This window comes from Podarcis filfolensis, assembly GCF_964270895.1.
Source record: "Podarcis filfolensis genome assembly, chromosome: 6".
NCBI lineage: Eukaryota > Metazoa > Chordata > Lepidosauria > Squamata > Lacertidae > Podarcis > Podarcis filfolensis.
In genome coordinates this window covers 68,253,700-68,276,957 of record NC_139609.1, presented here as the reverse complement: position 1 = coordinate 68,276,957, position 23,258 = coordinate 68,253,700, and the positions used below count along the sequence as shown (strand labels likewise).

At 45.7% G+C, this 23,258-nt stretch overlaps 1 protein-coding gene across 4 annotated transcripts; it reads right to left on the bottom strand.

Moving 5' to 3' along the window:
* Window positions 1-2,281: 2,281 nt before the first annotated feature.
* On the bottom strand, window positions 2,282-13,998 carry LOC310764132 (alpha-1,6-mannosyl-glycoprotein 4-beta-N-acetylglucosaminyltransferase-like). Of its 4 annotated transcripts, XM_083617524.1 has the most exons (5): window positions 13,230-13,998; window positions 12,621-12,654; window positions 11,448-11,627; window positions 7,272-7,419; window positions 2,282-3,446 (listed from the first exon to the last, which is right to left on the bottom strand). In XM_083617524.1, exons 3-5 carry the CDS (start codon window positions 11,547-11,549, stop codon window positions 2,302-2,304), a joined length of 1,395 nt encoding a protein of 464 aa, XP_083473650.1. In that variant the 5' UTR covers window positions 11,550-11,627; window positions 12,621-12,654; window positions 13,230-13,998; the 3' UTR covers window positions 2,282-2,301. The 4 variants fall into 4 exon arrangements, with proteins under 4 accessions (XP_083473650.1, XP_083473649.1, XP_083473651.1 ...); XM_083617523.1 differs by lacking the exon at window positions 12,621-12,654; XM_083617525.1 differs by lacking the exons at window positions 12,621-12,654; window positions 13,230-13,998 and adding an exon at window positions 13,126-13,202.
* Window positions 13,999-23,258: the final 9,260 nt, after the last annotated feature.

Sequence of the window (23,258 nt, the reverse complement as noted above, 5' to 3'; positions counted from 1 at the left end):
TTTATGAGCTCTGGAGAAAACTGAACAGGGAAAACTAGGTAGAGGGATGTTTTTGAGCACAATGTCATGCTAATGCCTCATAGAAGTGAGTGAACAAAGTGTGGCTAATCCACAGAAAATGGCTGATGTGGAAGCAGGTGGCACGAGTTTGGCCTAGAGCACTAATGGCCGACATGATGTCCTCAATACATTATTGGACTATACCTCCCAATTACAACTTCCCTAAGTGAGAGTAAGCTCCTGAAGGAATACTGGATACTTAAAGCATTTTGGAATATTTGGTTTATTCACAAAAACATAGACGTAGTAGAACATAGATGGATACAAGCACCACTGCATTCATAGTCCACTGTCCCATATCAGATCCTCAGAGAGAGGCACACTGCACCCTAAAATACTCCTAGGTTCTTTGCTAATTCTCTGCCTCCTTCTCGTTGCTCAGTTGGTTGAGCATGATTCTCTTAATGTCAAAGTTGTGGGTTCAAGCCCCACAGTGGGCAAAAGATTCCTGCATTGCAGGGGTTGGATCAGATGACCCTTATGGTCCCTTCCAACTCTACAATTTTATGATTCTGTGAAACTGTTTGAGTTGTTACTTCACACAGAGAGACTTTCCATTAGCCCAGGGATGGGGCTTTTGCATTCCAGAGTTGATACCTGCTCAACCATGATAGATACAAATAGCAAAGATCACTGGGTGTGGTTCCATATGTGCACAAGAGAGGTAGCAGGTTTTGGGTGTGCAGAAGTACAAACAACTTTGTGTACGGGGAGTTCCAAAATGGTGCCCAAAGGCCACACAATGCTGAGTGGTGTTTGAGGGGAATGGGAATGGAAATCTGGAAGGGGGGATGGAATGGAGCACCCTAAAATAGGGCAGGATTGGCTGGTTGGCACTGAGCAGGAACACTCCATACTTAAACTTTTTGTTTCAGGTCCCATGCATTCTAAAAATCTAGCAGTCTTTCTGTGCCATTAACATATATTCTTCCAAAGGAAAGTCTGGTCAAGATTTTTTTTAGATATACGAGACTGAAGTGCCGTATGTCCTTTGTGGGAAAGGGTTTCTCAGATTTACAGTACAATGACATAGATTTAAGGTACATTGACATACTATTCCATGTTGATCAAAACTGGTAGTGGCTTAGTTCAGGACTGCATTTTGAGCACTAGTTGAGCAAATGAATTAAAAGGCAGAGAATATGATAAAAGTAAAAAAGTTAAATCTAGTTACCCCACTGAACAATAGAACCTATCTGGCTAAATAATTGGAAATCTCAAATGCAGCAAGGATAACACAGGTGAACAAACATGGCTGTGCCCATCTTCATATTCATGATCCCATTGACATTCCCTTTTTTTTAAAAAAAGTGTGTAGCTGCACATAGAAATGTTAACATAACTGGAGGATGAAACAGAGAAACCACCTCACAGGACTTTTCTTGGCTTACTGCCACCCGTAGCTACTCTCCCTGGGAAGGAAGTGAGCTGTGATTTTACAGTCACATCTGTGCATTAGGGAGGCAAAAGAGTGGAGGAAGGACACTGTCCACCAGTTCTCTAGCTCTAGTACTGCCCATCATGTTGATTGCCACCTGAACATCTAAGTTCCTAAGGCAAAAAAACTCTGTTCCATCCTGTGTTCCAAATGCTTCTTTGCGCTTGGAGGCTAATCTCCCCTCTGTTGAATTACAGATTTGGTGTAGGATGTTTAATTACTGGCTTTGGCTAAATTAAAACCCCATCGGTCTACCACCCTTAGTATCACAAGATTGTCATGAGAGCGCTTGAACTAAAATTCAAGGACAGAGAAACCAGTAGGAGAACACTTCAATCTCCCAGGACATTCTATACAAGATCTCAAAGTAGCTGTATTACTACAAAGGAATTTCAGAAATAGACTGGAAAGAGAAGCTGCTGAATTGCAACTCATTACCAAACTTAAAACCATGGAGAGACCTGGTCTGAACAAAGACATTGGATTCTTATCTCATTATACATGACAAAGCCTTTTTTCACCTTCTCACCCCTTGCTTTTTCCTGTAAGACCTATTGCAGTCGTTAAGAGTCGTCAACAGGCTCATCACAGCAATCTGCCAACCACCCATTCCCACCACCCTTTTGAGTAATACCCCTCCCCACCTTCTTACTATATAGAAGGATCTGGCAACTTCTGTTTCAGTGTATCTGAAGAAGTGTGCATGCACACGAAAGCTCATACCAAGAACTAACTTAGTTGGTCTTTAAGGTGCTACTGGAAGGAAAAATTTTTTTTTGTTTGAACTAAAATTGTCATCCAATTCAGGGACCAGCCTTTGTCCAGATGCTTATGCTGCTTATGATCAGCCATTCACTCTGAGTCGTAGTCACTGTAATGCGCACACACTCGGGGGCAGAGGCAGTCCTGCCTTCCAGGCCTTGCTTGTCAAAGCTTCCATGCTCAAAGTGTCCAATTGGGGTGTAGCTAGTACAGCGCAAGCCACCCCGGCCCTTCTGGGTGCCCAACTCCACAATCCCCGCCCGGAGATAGTCTCCTGGGCGCTGTTTGGAGCCTGTGAGGATCTGGATGCGGAAGATTTGGGTAGCTTGCTTAAAAACAATTGTGAATGAATTCCCAGCAGAGGGGTCCTTGCCCCAGAAGTAGTCTTCCATGTTGCTGTACGCCTTGCTGGGAACGTAATTCTCAAACGTCTTAATATCTGTAATCATATCTGCAGGGGGGTTGTCAGGGTGTGTGGAGAGGTCCTCTTCAAAGTCTTCATCCTTCAGCTTGTTTACTGTGCCCTGGAAGGAAGAGTAGTGGCCAATGTGCTGAAAGAGGGACGGCTTGAAACGGATCGCGTCCTTCTGGGTAAGAAGAAGGCGGAAATGCACGAAAAGCCAGTCGCAGGGCATCTCTTGGTAAAAGAGCAGGAGGAACTGAGCAAGACGGGGCAGGTCGCTGGAGTGGTAAAGCTTGCCAATGTAGCCAAGCTTGGAGAACTCCAGGGTGACCCAGGGGGAGCCTTCCCGAGATGCCACAGACTTTCTGATGGCCGTGGAGAAGGACTTGGAACAACGGACATCATCCTCAATCATGAGAAAGTAGGTGGAGAGGTTGGCTGCAAAGTTCATGAGGTAGGCGTAATCCACATTCTGCTTCGATCTGAATCGCACACGGTCTTCGGCATCGTTGAAATTCCGTTTCAGGCCTTCCAAGGGAGGGTAGTATTCAGAAGGAGCATGGATGACCAGCAGGCGGCCCAGCAGGACTTGCGGAGCAAACCTCTTGGCAATTTTCTCCAGTGCTTGAGAATTCCACTCCTGGTCTGGATCAGCTAAGTGGACCACCACCACCATCTCTCTCAGCTCTTCACGCGTTGATTGTTGAAAGATAGACTGTAGGGTTTCCAGAAGGTAGTTCTCTCGCTTCCGCTTGACAGAACACAGCCCCACAGTCAGAAACTCTGAAATCAGGAGCCAAAGGGGGGACACCTCATGAATGCAAGACAGGCTGGCAGCAGATTATAACAGGCATGTTGTTTCCAGTCAATGGGAAAAGCAGTTCCTTGCATCTACACAAATCCGCAAGAACATCGCTAAATCAAAGTAGCTGGCAGTCAATTCAAGACAGACAAATGAAAGTGCTTTTTCACTGAAGCAGGCTTCTTTCAAAGCATGCATTTGTGAATCCAGGATTTTATTCTGGAAAAATCTCTAGCTAATGTCAGACCAACATTTAGCAAAACTGTTTAGAGTTGCAGAATAGAAAAGGCTAAACACAGTGTTGTTACTGTTTGATGCAGAGTTATTAAATTTCTGCTAAAATGTCATCTCAGGACATTTCTGGCCATAATTTTTTGCTGAGGTTGACAAAACGGACTTGGAATATATGAAGAATTCAAGGTCAGCTTAGTATATTAAAAATAAACTCGACCATTAAAGGGTTGCATGTCTGTGGGGATAATTTCTCCCACCCTGTTAGCTTTATGAGTTTGGATTTCAAACTCTGCCCACTCAACATGTGCCTGGATTAGGCCAACAAATGACCATCTTTGTGTATGAAAGGATCAGCCCAGTTCAAAACCTTTGTGCTCTACATCTACAACTGGCTTTTATGTAACTCACCTGGAGATAGATTCCTCTGTTAATTTCAGAATTTCAAATTTAGATAGGTCTTGGCTAACAGAGACAGGTTTTTTGCACAAGTCCTATTCACTAGCAGCAAGAAAGTGAGAGTGTGCACTTTTGACCCATAAGATGGTTGTGTTGTACCAAAGGTGAACGGCTCTGGAAGCTGTGCTTACATCATCTTGGCACTCATGATAGGCCTACAATTAATTGGTAGTTGCTGTGGCTTTGAGCTCATATATGTTTACACATGCCTGCTTTGATATCCTAACTGGTTTGCTTTGATGGAACCCTTATCAGTGGGAACTGGGATGTTGGGCACAGAGCCCAGAAGAAGAACTACCTATCATGTTTTGAGTATTGGCTATCTGCAACTTGGTCAGGTGGCTGACACAGACTGCCCTGCTGTATAAATACTGTATATATCTTCGCTTAGGTGCGGACAAGCTGTCTCCTTGCTGTAGAGTCCGTCCCACAGAAGGCTTTGAGCCAGGGCAAGGGGAACCAGCAGGTTGCTTTGCTGTAAGCCCATACCTATCTTAAATAAAGCGTCAGAACTCTGCACTCTGGTGGTTAAGACTCTTCTTGGAACTCCTGCTTCTCATGAATCCCCATAGGCTTTCCTCCAGCTCGGGGTCTGCAGCTTGGGCTCACAGCAACATTGTTGAGTGCCAATGGGATTTTAAAAATCAGAATGTTTTAGGAAACATGACAATTACAAGTTTTGAAACCAGGTTGCCTGGAAGATCTGTGCAATCTGAGCAAAAGTGAAAAGAATGTGATATATATATGCTCCTTCACTCTCTTAACCCCCCCCCCTGTGAATTTTACCTGTGGTACAGCAGCACGAATGTTTCTGTACCTGTCCAGCATCAAATCAGAAAACAAGAAAAATCACCCCCAAATGAAGTGACAGCAAAGCACAGGTGAACATAAGGCTGAGAGGATGGCCCAGGCTTGTTCCGCTATCATTTCCATTTGCTGAGAAGGGAGGTGAGGGACCATCATGCATCTATGCAGGGCATAGGTTGCCTTGAATGTGCGTGCACACAAAGAGGACATGAAGGTGTTGTTGTTTGTGCCCATGCACACCTGACTACTTTTGGTGCATTGCCAGCCAGAGATCCTCCCACACCGAGGCAGTGGGAAAGGATATAGCTGCAGTGCCTCATACCCCTTTCCACTGCCTCTCCCTCCATTTCCTTCCCCACATCTGTGGTACTATAGGAACCCAGTGGCCTCCTGAGTACAGTGGACAAGGAAGGCAAGTGAGCAAAAATATGTTTTTTGGATGGGAAGGAAGATTTTCCATTGTCTGAGCCACTATGCCTCTGAATACCAATTGCTGTGAATTGCAGGTGGGCAGAGTGCGGATACACCCATGTTCAATTTACAGGTTTCCCACAGGTCAGCCACTGTGAGAACAGGATGATGTTCTAGATGGGAACAGGCCTGATCCATCAGGCTTGCCTTCCGTTCTTATGAGATGCATCAACCACATCCTCACCTGTTGCCTTGGAAAATGAGCAAATGGACAGAAGGGGGAATTGCCCCTTTCCTTCTTTCCCTGATAGCAAGCACAATAGTTGAGGAAAGCTATGCGTTCCTGTACACTGTAAGCTTCCAGCTCTATTTCCCCACTGGGTGGCAGTGTAAGGCTAGAAATGGACAGAAAACCCAACTTTTACCCATCCAGGTAAAGAAGGAAGCAGCCACAAGGGGCTCTCTTCTGTCTCAGATTTACAACCTTGCTGGCAGAAAGTGAGGAGGAATTAAAGAACCTTTTAATGAGGGTGAAAGAAGAGAGCACAAAATATGGTCTGAAGCTCAACATCAAAAAAACTAAGATCATGGCCACTGGTCCCATCACCTCCTGGCAAATAGAAGGAGAAGAAATGGAGGCAGTGAGAGATTTTACTTTCTCGGGTTCCATGATCACTGCAGCTGGTGACAGCAGTCATGAAATTAAAAGACGCCTGCTTCTTGGGAGAAAAGCAATGACAAACCTAGACAGCATCTTAAAAAGCAGAGACATCACCTTGCTGACAAAGGTCCGCATAGTTAAAGCTATGGTTTTCCCAGTAGTGATGTATGGAAGTGAGAGCTGGACCATAAAGAAGGTTGATCGCCGAAGAATTGATGCTTTTGAATTATGGTGCTGGAGGAGACTCTTGAGAGTCCCATGGACTGCAAGAAGATCAAACGCATCCATTCTGAAGGAAATCAGCCCTGAGTGCTCACTGGAAGGACAGATCCTGAAGCTGAGGCTCCAATACTTTGGTCACCTCATGAGAAGAGAAGACTCCCTGGAAAAGACCCTGTTGTTGGGAAAGATGGAGGGCACAAGGAGAAGGGGACGACAGAAGACGAGATGGCTGGACAGTGTTCTCGAAGCTACGAACATGAGTTTGACCAAACTGCAGGCGGCAGTGGAAGACAGGAGTGCCTGGCATGCTCTGGTCCATGGGGTCACGAAGAGTCGGACACGACTAAAAAGCAACAAAGGCAAACTATGGCCCAATCGCCTTCTAAATCCGGCCTGCAGACGGTCCAGGAATCAGCGTGTTTTTATATGAGTAGAATATGTACATTTATTTAAAATGCATCTCTGGGTTATTTGTGGGGAATAGGAATTCGTTCATATTTCCCCCCCAAAATATAGTCCGGCCCCCCACAAGGTCTGAGGGACGGTGGACCAGCCCCCTGCTGAAAAAGTTTTAAAGGCAGAAACACGGTTCCACTGCAGAAGTCTGCGCTTAGCAAAAGATGAGAGCCTAGTAGTGAGCCCACAAAGGCATCCCACATTCCCAGTTCTCTCTGATCACATTCGCACCATAAATTTAAAGCACTCTCATAGCACTTTAGCTGTCATGACTTCCTCCAAAGACTCCTGGGAGCTGTAGTCTGTTAAGAGCACTGACCACAAAGGCCTGCAGTTCCCAGGATTCTTTGGGTGAGAGCCATGACTGTTAAAGTGGTACAAGAATACATAAAATGCATGGTGCCGATGTGACAGATCTGTGCGTGCACAGTCCACATTCTCTTGCGACAGCCTGAAATGCAAATTTCTTCTATGTAAACATGGACTTCTGAAATGGACCCATTGCCTGCTTTGCACCTTCTAATTTTGATCTGCCTTTTGGGAGGTGTGCTGTACTCACTTTTCTGGGGTGGGGGGATGCCAGCAAGATAGCGATAAGAAATGTTCGGGAAGTTGGTGGCATTCCCTAGCTTTTGGAGGCTGCGTTGATTCCAGTCAATGTGCAATTGCTGTAGCCCCACATCCTGGGCCCACTGTCGTACTTCCCTCTGTGAAAAAACAGGACAACAACACTTAGAAGAAAGTATATGTTCCAGAGCACATCTGTGGGCCAACACAATGGGCTCTACGTCTCTAGATACGGAGACAACAAGCAAGGTAGGTTCTTGGCAACTCACAACATTACCACCATCACTGCTCAAAATAGGGGGTAGCTGAGTGCCTATCAGTTTGGAAGCAGAAAGCGGATGGCTAATAATAATAATAATAATAATAATAATAATAATAATAATAATTTATTTATACCCTGCCCTTCTGGCTGGGCTTCTCCAGCCACTCTTGGCGGCTTCCAACAAAATATTAAGCTTCCCTAAACAGGGCTGCCTTCGGATGTCTTCTAAAAGTCTGATTGTTGTTCTCTTTGACATCTGGTAGGAGAGCGTTCCACAGGGCAGGTGCCACTACCAAGAAGGCCCTCTGCCTGGTTCCCTGTAACTTGGCTTCTCGCAGTGAGGGAACCGCCAGAAGGCCCTCGGCGCTGGACCTCAGTGTCCAGGTAGAACGATGGGGGTGGAGATGTTCCTTCAGGTATACTGGACTGAGGCCATTTAGGGCTTTAAAGGTCAGCACCAACATTTTGATTTGTGCTTGGAAATGTACTAGGAGCCAATGTAGGTTTTTCAAGACCGGAGTTATGTGGTCTCAGCAGCCGCACCCAGTCACCAGCCTAGCTGCCACATTCTGGATTAGTTGTAATTTCCGGGTCACCTTTAAAGGTAGCCCCACACAGGGCACATTGCAGTAGTCCAAAGAAGAGATAAGCAGAGCATGCACCACTCTGGTGAGACAGTCCGCGGGCAGATAGGGTCTCAGCCTGCGTACCAGATGGAGCTGGTAAACAGCTACCCTGGACACAGAATTGACCTGCGCCTCCATGGACAGCTGTGAGTCCAGAATGACTCCCAGGCTGTGCACCTAGTCCTTCTAGGGCACAGTTACCCCATTTAGGACCAGGGAGTCCTCCACACCTGCCTGCCTCCTGTCCCCCCAAAACAGTATTTCTATCTTGTCAGGATTCAGCCTCAAACTGCTAGCTGCCATCCATCCTCCAACCGCCTCCAGACACTCACACAGGACCTTCACCGCCTTCACTGGTTCTGATTTGAAAGAGAGGTAGAGCTGGGTATCCGCATATGCAATAAGGTCTTCTTCGCCGTCGCTATCACCACTTGGTAGGCTCAACATTGAGCTCTAACCCGTGTCTAGTCAGATTCAGAATGAGTTATCAGCCACTGGTGCTCTAGCCATCTCAGCGATTGTTTCATTGCCCTCAGATTCGTGGCAAACCATGGGGCTGTCCAGGCTCCATGCAATCGGAGAGGGCACTTCGGAGCCAAACAGTCAATAGCCCTGGTTAACTCCACGTTCCAGCGGGCCACCAGGGAATCAGCTGAAAGGCCATCAGCATGGGATAAAACATCCCCTACCACTCTCTGGAAACCATTTGGATCCATTAAGTGGTGGGGGCAGACCATCCGAATCGGTCCCACCTCCCTGCAGAGAGGAAGGGTAGTGGAGAAGTCCAGTTGCACCAGGAAGTGATCTGACCATGGCACTTCTTTAGTTTTGCTTTTACTTCATGTCAGATCACCAACATCCATAGAGGTGAACACAAGGTCTAAGGCATGTCCGCGGCTATGAGTTGGGCCAGACTTATTCAGGGACAGCCCCATGGAGGCCATGCTTTCCACGAAGTCCCTAGCGGCCTCTTGTAAGGTCATGTCAGCGTGGATGTTAAAATCTCCTAGGACAGCCAAACTAGGTATCTCCAGGAGAACATCCGCCACAACCTGAAGCAGCTTGGGCAGGGAATCCTTAGTGCAGCGGGGAGGTTGGTACACCAAAAGGAATCCTGTACTGCCCCTATTGCCCAGCTTCCAGAACATGCACTCAGAGAACTGGGTCTTCCCAATAGGACACCTGGTGCAAACCAATGACTTCCTAAAAATCACTGCAACCCCCCCTCCCCGCCCACATGCCCTGGGTTGCTGTGCGTAAGAGAAACCTGGTGGACAAGCAGCAGCTAGGACAGGCCCATCTGCTTCATCCAACCAAGTCTCTATTACACATGCCAGGTCAAGTCCTCCATCCTCTATCAAGTCATGGATGGCAGTGGTCTTATGAATCATTGACTTGGCATTGCACAGCAGCACCTTCAGGTCGTGTGGGTATCCCTTGCTGATTCCAGTATCCATCCGGTCAAGACCAGACCTGGAGGCAGGGATAGTCCTCAAACAACGACTAAGCCTGCCTCCTCGGTAATGACGTGGTCTGGTCCTCCTACCCATGATCACTGAGATCGGTTGTCCCAGTGCTCCCCCCCCCGGTGGAACCTGCCCCAGACATTTTGTTGGCTGGGACCCACTCCCAGGCAGCCCTGACCCCTCCCCTTAAAATAAAATTAAAACCTATACAACAACAACAACAACACAATAAAACAATAAAAACCAAAACAGTAAAAGATACAAACACACCAAAATTAAACAAATTCCCACACCCGACTAAACATCCATCCCACCCCCACCCCGAGGCCTCCTTGGAGCCTTATAAGCTGTGGTGGTGAGAATGGGGCCTGCCCCCAGGTCCAAGGTGGAAAATGGGCTTCATACTCAAGGGACTCCCAAGGTATGCAGAATGATAAGTTTGTAGAATCATAGAATTGCAGAGAGGGACCTGCCTTAAGTGTATGGTGTGTATGCAGCCAGCATGTTGTTGTTGCTGTTGTTGTTGTTGTTGTTGTTGTTGTTGTTGTTGTGTGTAAGCATACTTGCTTCCTAGCCACAGCTACATGAAAACCCCGGGTTTCTCCATTATCTGTAATGAACAGCTGATTATGTGTGTCTATCAATGACATAAATCACCAAAACAAAAAATTCCTTCCAGTATATCTGAAGAAGTGTGCATGCACACGAAAGCTCATACCAAGAACTAACTTAGTTGGTCTTTAAGGTGTTACTGGAAGGAATTTTTTTTTGTTTTGTTTTGACTATGGCAGACCAACACGGCTACCTATCTGTAAATAAATCACCAAGGGAAGTCGACACACATAATAAGGTTGAGTGTTAATTTTCAGAGGGGTAGGGAAGAAAATGGGTAGCAGAGGGAATGGTTTGTTCGAGCTGCTTGCAGTTGAGAAAGAATGCTGGAGGAGAGGTTGTTGGGTACAAGCCTTCCCTGCAATATGTTGTGGCATGTTTCAGGAGGGAGAAAAGAAGGAAATGACACCTTTTGCCTTTCCTAGTCTTTAGAGCCAGTCACACTCCACCCGCTGCTATTTAGCAATACAATGTGAAGTTTAGGGTTGGCAGCCTCCCCTCCCCCACTGCCTGTCCGCTGCAACCTGAGTCCTCTGGACTCTACATAACACAGGTGGATGTAGGAGTCTCTTCTACCTTTCAAAACCTCCCCCTGTCCCAAGAGGTCTGAGCAGCCCTGAACAAGAGTACTTTTCTTAGGGAGTGGGGATTTACCACAATGTATTTTTGTAGGAATCACTTGGAAGGATTAGAATGAGGAATCAGAACCCAAGATATATATGGTGATTTGATGCCTGTCACGTTCAGTCCATGTTCCTGCTATCAAGTGAGAGAATGGGGGCAAGACCAGTTTCTGAGGAAAAGAGGAAGGAGACCCTACATCTGATTTCAGGGTACCATTACAAAGGCTTAACATTTTCAATCCCATCAGTTATTATTAATTGTTTATCCCCAATGAAGCACCTTTTGGCTTTTCTGCCTCAGTAGCTGTGTCCACAGCTACCTTTGACCCCCTCTCCCCAATGAAGGATGTGTCACCAGTTAAATGTAAGAATCTGGATCCCCACCCCCCTGCCAAAAAAGACGGGGGTGGGGGTGGGGAGTCAGGCCCCTATATTCCCTGAAGATATTTTGCAGAAATGTCTCGACAGAATCCCTGGCTTCTAGCCAAACAGCAGAACAACAGGATGGGAGTAGCAAGGCCTGTTGGGTATCAGTTTCCTTTTATTCTGCCCAGAACATGTGGTTTATGCTATACTCACTGTCTCAGAATCCTCTTGGGTCCAAGGAGACAGACTTACGAGGAGCAGGAACACAAGCAGGGAAATAGCTGCTTGAAGTGAACGCCTTAAGAAGAACCGCATGGCAACTGGAACCCTGGATATGAGGGTTCCTTCCCAGAGGCTGGCAACTCCACAGGCCCTGGGTCCTCACGCTGTTACCTGGGGGGGTGGTAATGAAGATCTGAGTAGAAAGGCTGAGATCTGTATTCTTTTCTTTTCTTCTAATAAATAATAATAATAACAATAAACCTTTATTGTCACACCACCTGTGTGCAGTGAAATTAAACAAGCTCCCTGCCCCCATACACTCAGTGTTGGTCACGCTCTGTGTGCTTGTCGGAAGTCAATTACACCACTATTTTTTCTCTCCATTCAGCAGCCCAACAGCCCAAACTGTTCTTTAACCTGTTGGTGCAGCTGACTATACTTCTGTATCTCCTGCCCGAAGGTAGGAGATTAAAGACGTGCTGGCCAGGGTGTGAATCGTCCCTAAGAATTTTCCTCGCTCTCCTGAGGCAGCGGTCCCCCACGATGTCATCTAGCAAACTCTGAGGACAGCCCATGATGTCATGTGCTGTATTCACCACCCTCCATAGGGACTTCCTGTCCGTGGCGATCAAACCAGCATACCACACTGTTATACAGTATGAAAGGACACTTTCTATTGTGGCCCAGTAGAAGGAGATCATCATTTTTTGTTTGACATTGTTCTTTTGCAAGACCCTGAAGAAATGGAGTCTCTGTTGGGCCTTCCTAACCACCTGGATTGTATTGATTTTCCAAGTGAGGTCTTCACTAAAGTAAACTCCCGGGAATTTAAAGGAAGAGACTCTCTCCACACACACACCCCTGATATACAACGGGCTAGTTCCTCTCTCTTCCTCCAAAAGTCCAACACCATCTCCTTTGTCTTGCTGATATTTAGGTGCAAGTTCTTCTCTAGGCACTACGTGGAGACTTTTTGAACCTGCTCCCTATACGCTGATTCATCTCCACCTGTAATTAGATGCATTATGGTGATATCATCTGCAAACTTAATAAATGCAGTGGATGGATCAGATAAAATGCAGAATTTCACATTGCCATATCTAGTAACCCTGAAACAACGTAAGTTTAAGGTTCTTTTACCCAACTCTCTTTATAAATATCTACCTGAACTAGTATGTGGCTGACACTGGGAAACCCCCTGTAAAGAAAATAAACAGAAGGGAATGAAAGCAAAATAGGTTAGACCACAAATGAAGTATATGGTAGAATATTTTCATTTATTTTATTTTTTCTATAAATTGATAATCTGCTCATTTATAAATATGTAACAAGGCAGAGTACAAAATATCAAGATAATGTCAACAAAATACTAATAAAACAGCCATAAAACATCCAAAAATATCAATTAATTCTGATTGGCCTAATATCTGCACCTCACCTTTTAAAGTGATGCTAGAGAGGTTTAAGATTGTAACTCTACACCCCCTTTCAAGTCGGGAGGAAGTCCCACTGAATTCAACGACTCTGCTTCAAAGTAAAAAAAGCACAGGACAGGGCTGCACATCTGCCCACAATACCATTCCCTGTGCAGCCAACAGTCACACAAGGCAAGCTCTCCTTTCTTTAATATGATCTCCCAGCCCGAAAGCAAAATCAGTGCTGCTCTTACCCAGCCACTTCCTGCTCAGTGCATTTGGCAATCAGACGTTAGTGTTTCCATTTAGCACCAAAACGAGATGCAAACTAGCATCGCCCAAGCACTACTAAGCCTACCTTTTCACAGACCTTTGTCCCGTCCCAGCAGGGCAGAGTGCACCTCTCTATTTCTTCATCCAGTGGGTTCCTTTCATGGGTGTGGCTGAGCAGGTGGCTGGAAGTGACAGCAGCAAAAGAAGGAACCTGAAAGTCATGCTCCATTGAGAAGTGATGTATTGTGAAGGACCCCAGTCTTCAAAGTCTCCCAGATAGGTTGGATATAGAGAAAGGCATCATCCTAGCCAAGGGAGGGACAAGAGCTTTCCAGCAAAGCACAGGATTCAGAATGGTCTTCCAAGAGCCGAGTGATGCAACCAGACTTCCACAACCATCCTTTCCACTGGCAGCTGGCAAGGACCCAGGTATTTTCAAGATTCTCTCATCATTTGCTCTCTTCTCCACATCAGGTGGCTCTTTGCCCCAGTCTTAGGCAGATAATACGAGGGGAAATGCCTGCGGAGAAAGCAAATGTTTGTCTCAGAAACATTATACACCTATAGAGCTCTCTCCATATATTATTTATACTACGGAGTCAGCACAGCTAATGCTCTTTCCACTTACGGTAGCTTTTATTGCTTAACCACTTCCCGGCAGTTTCAGCAGAGACTATCCATGACAAATCAGTGAACAGATGTGTGGTCAGAAGCTTCCCCATTGGCCCAAGGCAGAGCCAGTCAATAAGGCCTTTGTTGTACATTGAAGAAAGGAAAGCAAATACAGAAAGAATTGGAGGAAGCAACTCTCAAGACACTGAAACCCAGAGCAGGATAAACATCTGCAGCCTGCACTTGTGTATTTAGAAGAACACGATCTTACGCGTACCTACTCAGATGAAGTAAGCCCCACTGAATTGTGTGAGATTCTGGCCAATCCAGTTTATTGAGCACTCATTCTGATTCATTTGCAGGGATATTAAACAAGCAAGTTGTGGCAAGCAAGTGCTGTCCTACACTTCCTTGTGCATTGCTTCCCTGTTTGGAAAAAGTCTGATTCTGGGTGGGTGGGGAAAGCAGGCTTGTTGTGTAAGAACACCAAATCAACATCAATTGTGCAACGTGAATTTGCAGTTGAATCCCAACAGAAAATAGCAACTGTCTGAAAGTGTCCTTACTCCCAGGTGAGTGGGCATAAAATTCCATCCTCCATCAATATGGACAAAACGGACATTTGGAAGACATAACTGTAGGATAGGAATGGTTTGCCTTGTGGGTGAGTTACTGCAACAGGAATGGAGAGATGGTCCCTTCTGCAACATGCAGCTTGCAGGTCACTTAAAGAGCTATCAAAACTCCAAAGGCAATGAGGTAGTGAGATCTTTGCTGAGCGATCAGATCTCTGGGAATTTTGTTAGGTGCGTTGTCCATACCTATTCAGCAGGTATTGAGGAACATGGGTTACAAACTAGGTCTGTGTAAACACCATACATTTAAAGTGTGCACACACCCAATAATTCTGGGACATGTAGCTTGTTAAGGATGCTGGGACTTGTAACTTTGTGAGGGGTAAGCTACATTTCCTAGGACTCCCAGGGAGGGAGGTTGTGCTTTAAATGTACACAGATAGCTCTCAAGCCATATTTTTGAACCACTGACAGATTCTTCCAGGGAAAAGATGAAAAGACACTGATCACCTGTGCCCCCAATTTCCAGTAGAAAAAAATCCCAAAGTGGAGCAAAGGCTGCAGCATTTGGGACCTTTATATAAAGGGTGAGAAAGAGATGACAGGATATAATATTATAAATTTATGCGTGACATGAAGAAAGTGGATAAAGAAAAATTCATATGGGCAGAGGCAATGCTTGAGATATTGCAGTCCTGAGCCATTTAAAGCTTCATAGGTCAGTCATGCTGGCCACATGCCACAAATGCCGGCTCCCTCGGCCTGTAAAGCGAGATGAGTGCCGCAACCCCAGAGTCATTCGCGACTGGACTTAACTGTCAGGGGTACCTTTACCTATACCTTTACCTTTACCTTTACCTTTACCTGGCCAAAATCAGCACTTTGAATTGGGCTGGGAGACTGATTAGCAGCCAGTGCAGTCAGACCAGGATTGTCTTGCCCTAGTGAGCAAGCTGGCCACTGAATTCTGCACCAGGTGAAGTTTTTGAACCATGGGTGTAGGTGGGGGGGGGGAGGAAGCTTCCTTCTAAAATCAAATCAATCAATCAATAAATACTTTACTAACTGACCAATAGAGTTGCAGATAGCTTGGTTCTGCCCCCTCCCCATAAATCCTGGCTACGCCCATGTTCTGAACCAACTTCAGAGGTAGCCCCAAGTAAAACACATTGCAATAATCTAACACAGAGGTTACAAGAGTGTAGACAACAGGCTGTCCCTGTCCAGATGGGGGCACAGCCGGACCACTAGCTGAAGCTGATGGAAGGCACTCCATGCCAGCAAAGCTACTTGAACCTCAAGTGACAGCAATGGATCCAGTGGCACCTCCATGCTACTCCTTCAGAGGGAAACCTCAAAGGTAGATAACTGTGATGCGTTATATGTAGGGCTGCCTCTAAAGATGGTTCGAAAACTTCAGCTGGTGCAGAATTCAGCAGCCAGGTTGCTCACTGGAGCAAGACGGTTTGAGCATATTACACTGATCCTGGTCCAACTGTACTGGCTTAGTTTCCAGGCCCAATTCAAATTGCTGGTTTTGACCTATAAAGCCTTAAATGGCTCAGGACCACAATGCCTCAAGGACCACCTCTTTCCATATGAACCTACCTGGATCCTGATATCATCTTCTGAGGCACTCCTTCATGCGCCGTCTCCTCAAGAGGTCCAGAAAGTGGCAACACAAGAACGGGCCTTCTCTTCAGTGACTCCCTGTCTGTGGAATGCTCTCCCCCGAGAAGTTCACCTGGTGCCTTCACTATACACCTTTTGTCCCCAGGCAATAACGTTCCTTTTTAACCAGGCTTTTGGTTGACCGGATCAACATCCCATACCCTTTTAGATGTGGCTCTTTTTGGGGGGGAGTATTACAGTGGTACCTCGGGTTAAGTACTTAATTCGTTCCGGAGGTCCGGTCTTAACCTGAAACTGTTCTTAACCTGAAGCACCACTTTAGCCAATGGGGCCTCCTCCTGCTGCCGTGCCGCCGGAGCACGATTTCTGTTCTCATCCTGAAGCAAAGTTCTTAACCTGAAGCACTATTTCTGGGTTAGCGGAGTCTGTAACCTGAAGCGTATGTAACCTGAAGCGTATGTAACCTGAGGTACCACTGTATTGGGTTATTGCTTTTATTTTAATTTTATGTACTGTGATCCTTTTAGGTGAACCTCCCTGAGACCTCTGGGTATAGGGTGGTATATAAATCATGATCATCATCATCTGAGCTTCAGTTTGTTGGCTCTCATCCAGTCCATTACTGAGGTAAGACAACAGTCCAGCACATCCAGTAGTCACACTTGCAGATGTAAAGGAGAAGTAGAGCTGTGTGTCACCAGCATATTGCTGACCAGATACTCCAAAACTCTGGATAAGCTCACTCTGTGGTTTCATATTGATGTTAAACAGCATGAGGGATAAAATCAAACCCTGAGGAACCCCACACTGAAAGCTCCACAGGGCTGAAAAGCATCCCCCTCTGGAAACCGCTATCTAAGCAGGACCAGAACCACCACAAAGGGAGCTGGCCACTTTTTGTAATATTTATATAGCGGCAGATGCGTGGGTGAATAGGACTCAATTCACCTGTCCAGCACTTGTTTACACTTTCTCTTATTTATCCATCTCCCTCTCTCGCCATTTTTGTTCAATCAAGCATCTGTTTCTGCTTCCTCCAGACTCCACTTCTTCCTGAGTGATTAGCCCAGCCTGAGCCACCCACTGACTGACTGCCTGTGCTGTCCCCAGGACTCCTGCTACCGTCCTCCTCTGTGGAGGCAGCCATGCTCTGCGTGTGCTGGGAGGAAGCCCTTTTGCTCACAGCAGGGTTGAAAAGGTGGGGGAGCACATCCGAAAGCAACGATTTAAAGAGACCGCAGTTGCTACTTTCCTGGCCTGCCCTCAAGACCACAAAAAATATGGGGAAGGAGATCCTTCACTGAGAGACAAATGATAAGCTGGTCTAAAGCAAGAAGAAACTGCTTCTCCCCACACTTGCATTTCCAAAATTAATACTGCGTATATTGTTTAAAAAAAACAGCATATATGTGTGTATGAAATTTAGCGTAGAAATACTAACATTGTGCAAGGAATAAATCATTTTAAAACTCCAAATCACTCCTAGATCCCCTCCTATAAAATTACTTCAATGGGTTGCCTAATTCTCTTCCATGTGGGCAGCTGCCACTCTGATTTATGCAGGCTGGGGGGTTCAGGCTAGGCTAATGGGGGCCAGGGACAGGGTCTGCTGTAAATGAACTTTAGATATATGGTGTGTATTTAAAGCCCCACCCCAGAGAATCCTGGGAACTATAGTACACCACTCACAGAGCTACAATTCCCAGCATCCTTAACTACAATTCCCAGGATTCTTTGGGGGTGCTTTAAATCAACGGTGTGTGTAGACTCTGGACATAATAGGAGGAGACTCTTTAGATGCTGTGTTTTGTTTTTCTTAAACGGTCTTCACCCCCCCCATGGTAATGTGTATACGTGTATTACATCACTTTCTTCAAAGTGTGATGAGCCAGTCTGCTGTGTACCTTGTTTTGAGGACCCTCCTACGCATTCTGTGGAATGAGGCCCCTGGGCCTCTGCCACAAAGCCATGGCACTCCTACTGCCTCTTGCATTCTGATCTGACACCTCTCCTGAGCGCCAAAGGCAGCTCTTTTCTCATATGCTCTGTGCAATTTCATGGTTATCCAAGGTGCATTTCCAGGGAAGGATCCCTCCCTACCCGCCTCCAGAGATTCCTTTACAAAATGTTTGGGAACAAATACAGTTCTTGTTATCTCACCGGAAAGAGGAAGCGGCAGCATGGAAAGCAAATGTGGGCTTGTTGAGAATGTGAGTCACAACTTCCATTCTTGAGATGAATGAGTGAAAGCGAGGGAATCAGAAATGTCATGAGCGGTAGTAGGGCCCTGTAGCATAATGAGTAAACTCTACTTATTCTTTCAATTTGCTTACACTGGGAATCTGCTCTAAAGCAGATTCTTGTTCTGGGTTGAGATTTCTATTCCAGCTGACAAGCATTCTTTGTAATTCCAAGGGCTGCACAACTTTCCACTAGAATTTGTTTTGTTTTGGGACAGAGGTAACAAAGCTTTCTAGATCAAACCCATTCTCGTGGACTAGTTTTATAGCTCACTAGTCTTTTTTCTTTTGCAATGCTTTGGGGAAAGGCTGCAGCTCAGTGGCACGGCACAGCTAGGGTTGCAGATGGTGCCAGGTCCAGTCCAGACTTGAAAGACCACAGAAGAATAGAGTATGCACACTATATATCACAAATGAAAAGTGGCAGGTTTGCAAGTCTGTGAGCAAGTGACTTGCAAGTGACTTGCCCATGGCTTCTCAGTCTGCTCATTAGGTGTTAACCATTGATGAACAGCTTCAAGACTCCTGCTCTTATCTTTGTTTAGCATTGGAGCTGCTAGGCAGCCCTTCCAGTAGATTTCTGCTGGAGTCTGCTGATTTCTGCTGGAGTCCAAGGCTGTGGCTATGGGAGAAACAAGACCCTTTGGGGCTATTGATGCTGTGAACCCCTCCTTCGTAGGTTCAGGTTATATATATGTGTAAATAAACCATATTTCACAAAGACACCCCAGTTTCTGCTGTGCCTCCCAAAAGGCAACACAAACCTTCAGTCTGGAACCCCTGAAATCTTGCACTACTCAGAGACGGAGGAGGTGTGCAACAGTATGAAGCTTAGGTGGTGGTGAGGAAATCCAAGAAAGTGGTTTTAAAAATTCTATTTCTCTCTTCCTGCAGAGCTTCTGGCACTGTCTCTTTGGCATTGCTACAGGATTAGGGTAGGTCTGAGTAATCTCCCAGGAACCTGTTGCAGCTTGGTGGCTCTTGGTTCTACATGGGGTAACCTTGTAGTTCAAAGTTTCCTCAACGCTGCCTATTCATAAATTGACTTTCCTGTGAGTCATGTCAGCAAAACCAGCAAGGTCAAGTTATAAATGAGGAGCATGTGGTGGTGAAGAGATCCAATTACCTACGTACATAATCCAAAAGGTGAGCAACATAACAGAAAAACAAACGTCTGAATTAGTTGCCAAGCAACCACAAAAAACTGGCACAGTAAGTATTTTGTGCTCTCTCCCCCCCCCCCCCCGCCCCCGGCTCCTGTCAACCAGCTTCAGGCCATTTGTCAGGAAAGGAAGGGACAAGGCTGTCCCCCTCCCCACCCCGCTTTATATCAGTGTTTAAAAACAGATGTACATTTATGGTAAATATGCACCTTTTGTGCTGGATTCTTCAAAGTGCTGCCCAAATATGCTAGAGACATGGGTGCTCCTCCTAGGCTCACCAAAACTCATTGGGCTGTGCCCTCAGACCCACCAAAAGTAGCTGTAAAATCTACAAATAGGCAAGGACCTTTATAAGGAACAACCAAATTGCCCCAAATGGTGGTATGTCTTCAAGTTCTCCAGAACAAGCAACATCATGCACAAAGCAGGAAATTTGAGGTGGGTTGTTTTTTTTTGAAAAGCATTCCTTCCTTCTTTCCTTTGTCCTCATCTCCACATACCACTATTTCATGACAGTTTGCTTGGTTTTAATAAAGGTACTGGTCAACTGTAGGTTTTGGAGGGTTCCTCTCATGGGCGTAGCCAAGATTTTTTTTTGGGGGGGGCAGGACTTTTCTTGGGGGGGGGCAGAACTCAAGTGATTGGTCAGTTACTTAAGTATTTCTATTGTTTTACTTGCCCTGCCCTCCTGCCCCCCTTGGCTACATGCATGGTTCCGCTCCCCCCACATGGACTAACACTGCTGTCTTTACTTTTTATGTGCTTTCAGGAACAACTCTGCTTACTAGCTCCACCCCAACCCTCCACCAAACTCTGCCTAGGGGAGCTGAGAGGGGTGACAACCCCCCCCACTGTGTTCATCCAGCCATCTGATGCAGTTGAAGAAGCCATTATGTCCTGTGCTCAGTTATTCAGCAGAATATATCCAACCAGATCAAGTCTATAGCATAGAGTAATGTAACATTTGTTAAAATTGAAAGAAGGCTCAGGATTGTTTGACAAGCCATGGCAAAAACTGCACACGGGTTGCTGTGAATTTGCGTCAGAGACCTGGAAAATCTATTTCTGCAAATATGCATTTGCACCCTCTTATCGGTTATATCATTGAGTGCACCTTCAGTAAACTGAATTAGGTACAAAGCATGGGTGGGGAAGTTTGTTTCAAAGGAGGCAGCCGTCAAGTCAAGCACAGCGGAGGTAAGAAGTGAGGCGATTTTCATCATGAAATCATGAACATAATGTAGAGATTGGCAAGAACAACAGTCAGAACGAGGGACAGCATAAGAGCAAATGATATCAAATGTGCCTGCTTTTTTAAAAAACGCTTGACAATTAAGGAAGTGCAGCACAGTGACAAATCAACACCACATCATGCAAAATCCTGCTTGAGTCCCATGTGCACACTGCGTGCTCATCACCAGCAACATTGACCCAGTTGGGCTTAAACTCTTCTTTTTCACACTGGAGTTTGGAGGTATCAGGATGAATAAAGAATCTGCTTCATCATTTTCCTGACAGAATCAGGCATCCTTCATAATTCAGAGCCACAGAATAAATCAGCTTTTTGCAAACCAGCAATGCCTGCCACACCTTTTAAATTATTGTATATATTGTTTAAGAGCTCTGTGCCACCCTTCTGGTGTCTATACACCACTTGGGGCAGTTAACAACTACTTAAAAGCACAACACAATTATATATTTTATATATACTTGTTGGGTCTCTGGACCGTAATAAAGATTGATGATGATGATTTTACACACACACACACACACACACACACACACACACACACACACAGAGCAACAATAAAAATACAGGAAATATGCCTTGAAAAAGTTTAAATGACTGAGAATACACTTAGCAGGAAAAAAAACCCCTACTGACATAAAAAATGTATTTCCTAGCCAGAGATCCGGAGACAGGGTCTAAAAAATTTTTGTTCTCTTTGTGTGTGTGTGGCATTTGATCTATGTTGCAAAAAATCAGACTTCTTGTGACAGCTGGTGCTGCTTTGTAACCTAGCAAATACCTTAACTGGTTTAAAAAAAAACACCAAAAGTGATGTAGTTCCATGTTGAGTCTTATTTCTGTGTTGCATCCCCTTTTGTTGAATCGTTTCCCGGGGGAAGCTGTGTTAGTCTCCTGGAACCTAGCAGAACACTTCATGACTCTGAGGAATTGGGCTGCAGTTCACAAAATTTATGCCATAGTAGATTTGTTGGTCTTTAATGTGCCACATCAGTCCTTGTTGCTTCTCTTGAATGAATTGTAACTTACCTGGAAAGGGCTTGTCAGCGTCTTGTTTTGGAATGCCTGCAGGGCTGATCTCTTGCTGTGTACTGTTTCCAGCTGGCCATCTGCTGTTGCCTAATGAAACTGCCTTGTCTGCTTCACATGACCCAGTTGCCTGGACAATTGAGAGGAAGCACTTACTTTTATGTGAACAGAGTCACTGTAAAACCAAATTGCAAGGATCAGTTTACAGCACTAGCTCCTGGAAAAACACCACAATGCTTACGCCCTATGATCGTCAGACAAGAATGAAAGGCCAAAGATATTCAGAGACAATTAAGCAGGCTAGGTTGGCAGCCTTGAACTGTCCCAGTCTCAAGTGCTTCTGAAAGCCTGTATGACTCTAAAGGACTTTTTAACAGGGTTTTCTTCCTGCTGGTTGCAAAGAGAAGCTTGCAAATGTCACCTCAGATTATAGACTAAACTCGCCTGGAGCCAGACAGACAAATGGATAGATTGGTGAATGTATGAAAAGTCACTTAAGCTGCACAGTCACTTAACATATGCACTCTATATATTACCTGCCTCGTTTTTAAAAGATGTTCAAATGACCCTGAATACTTAGGAGTAGTCCTTCCAGCCCCAGCCACAAAGCAAGATTGAGTAATGGGTTGTGGCTCTATATTGCACAGCTAACAGAGTAGCTGCTACGTACTTAGCTGAAGCAGTCGGAGAACGAAGTCAATCCCAAGTGATTGATTATTGCCCCATTCTTCCATGCAAGCACCATCTCAGATAAGAAATATATTTTAAACGACTGTACTCGAGTGGGAGAGAAGCAGTAATGCAGAGACCCAACTCCACACAGACCTCGTTGCTTTATGGCTACTTGCATTCTCTGAAAAGTGGAGCGATATCTTTAAGAGATCCCAGGAGTAACCAACAGTATCCCACAACTTGCATTTGTGGGGACAGCTGTTTCTCAAAATCACCCTGGCACGACTGTGGGTGAATCCCAGGGAAGATCCAGTCCCTTGTGGAGCTGTGGGTGCAGGAGACACAGATTCAAATCTCCACTCAGCCATAAAGCTCACTGGGCAACCTTGGAACAGTCACTGTATCTCAGTCTAACCTACCTCACAGGGTTGTTGTGAGGGGAAAGGGGTGTGAAAACACCTTGCGTGCCACATTAGCTCCTTGGAGGAAAGGTGAGAAAGTATAAATGTAAATAAATAGGTTTTGGGACAGCAGTGCCCTTTGGAGACTCTTCTTCCTTTGGCTCTTAATTAGATTGGCACAGGGGATGGAGCGGGCTAACAATTTTCGGGTCCTTGAGTCCCACAGGACCCAGTCTCCTCCTCCTCCTCCTCCTCGATGCCTGCCCAACAATATACGGTAAGTAAAAGACATAGAAAGCCATGTGAGGGAGCGTCTCCATGCAGAGTTGTAAATGAGGAAGGGAATTCCCTCAGTGAGACGAATTCTATTTTTCATAGTAGGAGCAATGGCGCCATCTTCTGGAGCAGTATTTTGCCAGTGATGCCTGTAAGATTGGAATACAGGACAAGCTGTTGCTGCTGGAGGAAAATGTGCCCCCTCATGGACGGGGCGGGCACTGCTCAAATGCTTCGTCACCAGTGCAATGCAGCAGTTATTATA

Coding starts and splice junctions, on each gene's coding strand:
- LOC310764132 (XM_083617524.1), bottom strand. CDS start 11,549: ATGCGGTTCTTCTTAAGGCGTTCACTTCAAGCAGCTATTTCCCTGCTT. Junction 7,420..11,447: donor CCCAAGAGGATTCTGAGACA/GTGAGTATAGCA, acceptor GTTTTTTCACAG/AGGGAAGTACGACAGTGGGC. Junction 3,447..7,271: donor CATCCCCCCACCCCAGAAAA/GTGAGTACAGCA, acceptor TCCTGATTTCAG/AGTTTCTGACTGTGGGGCTG.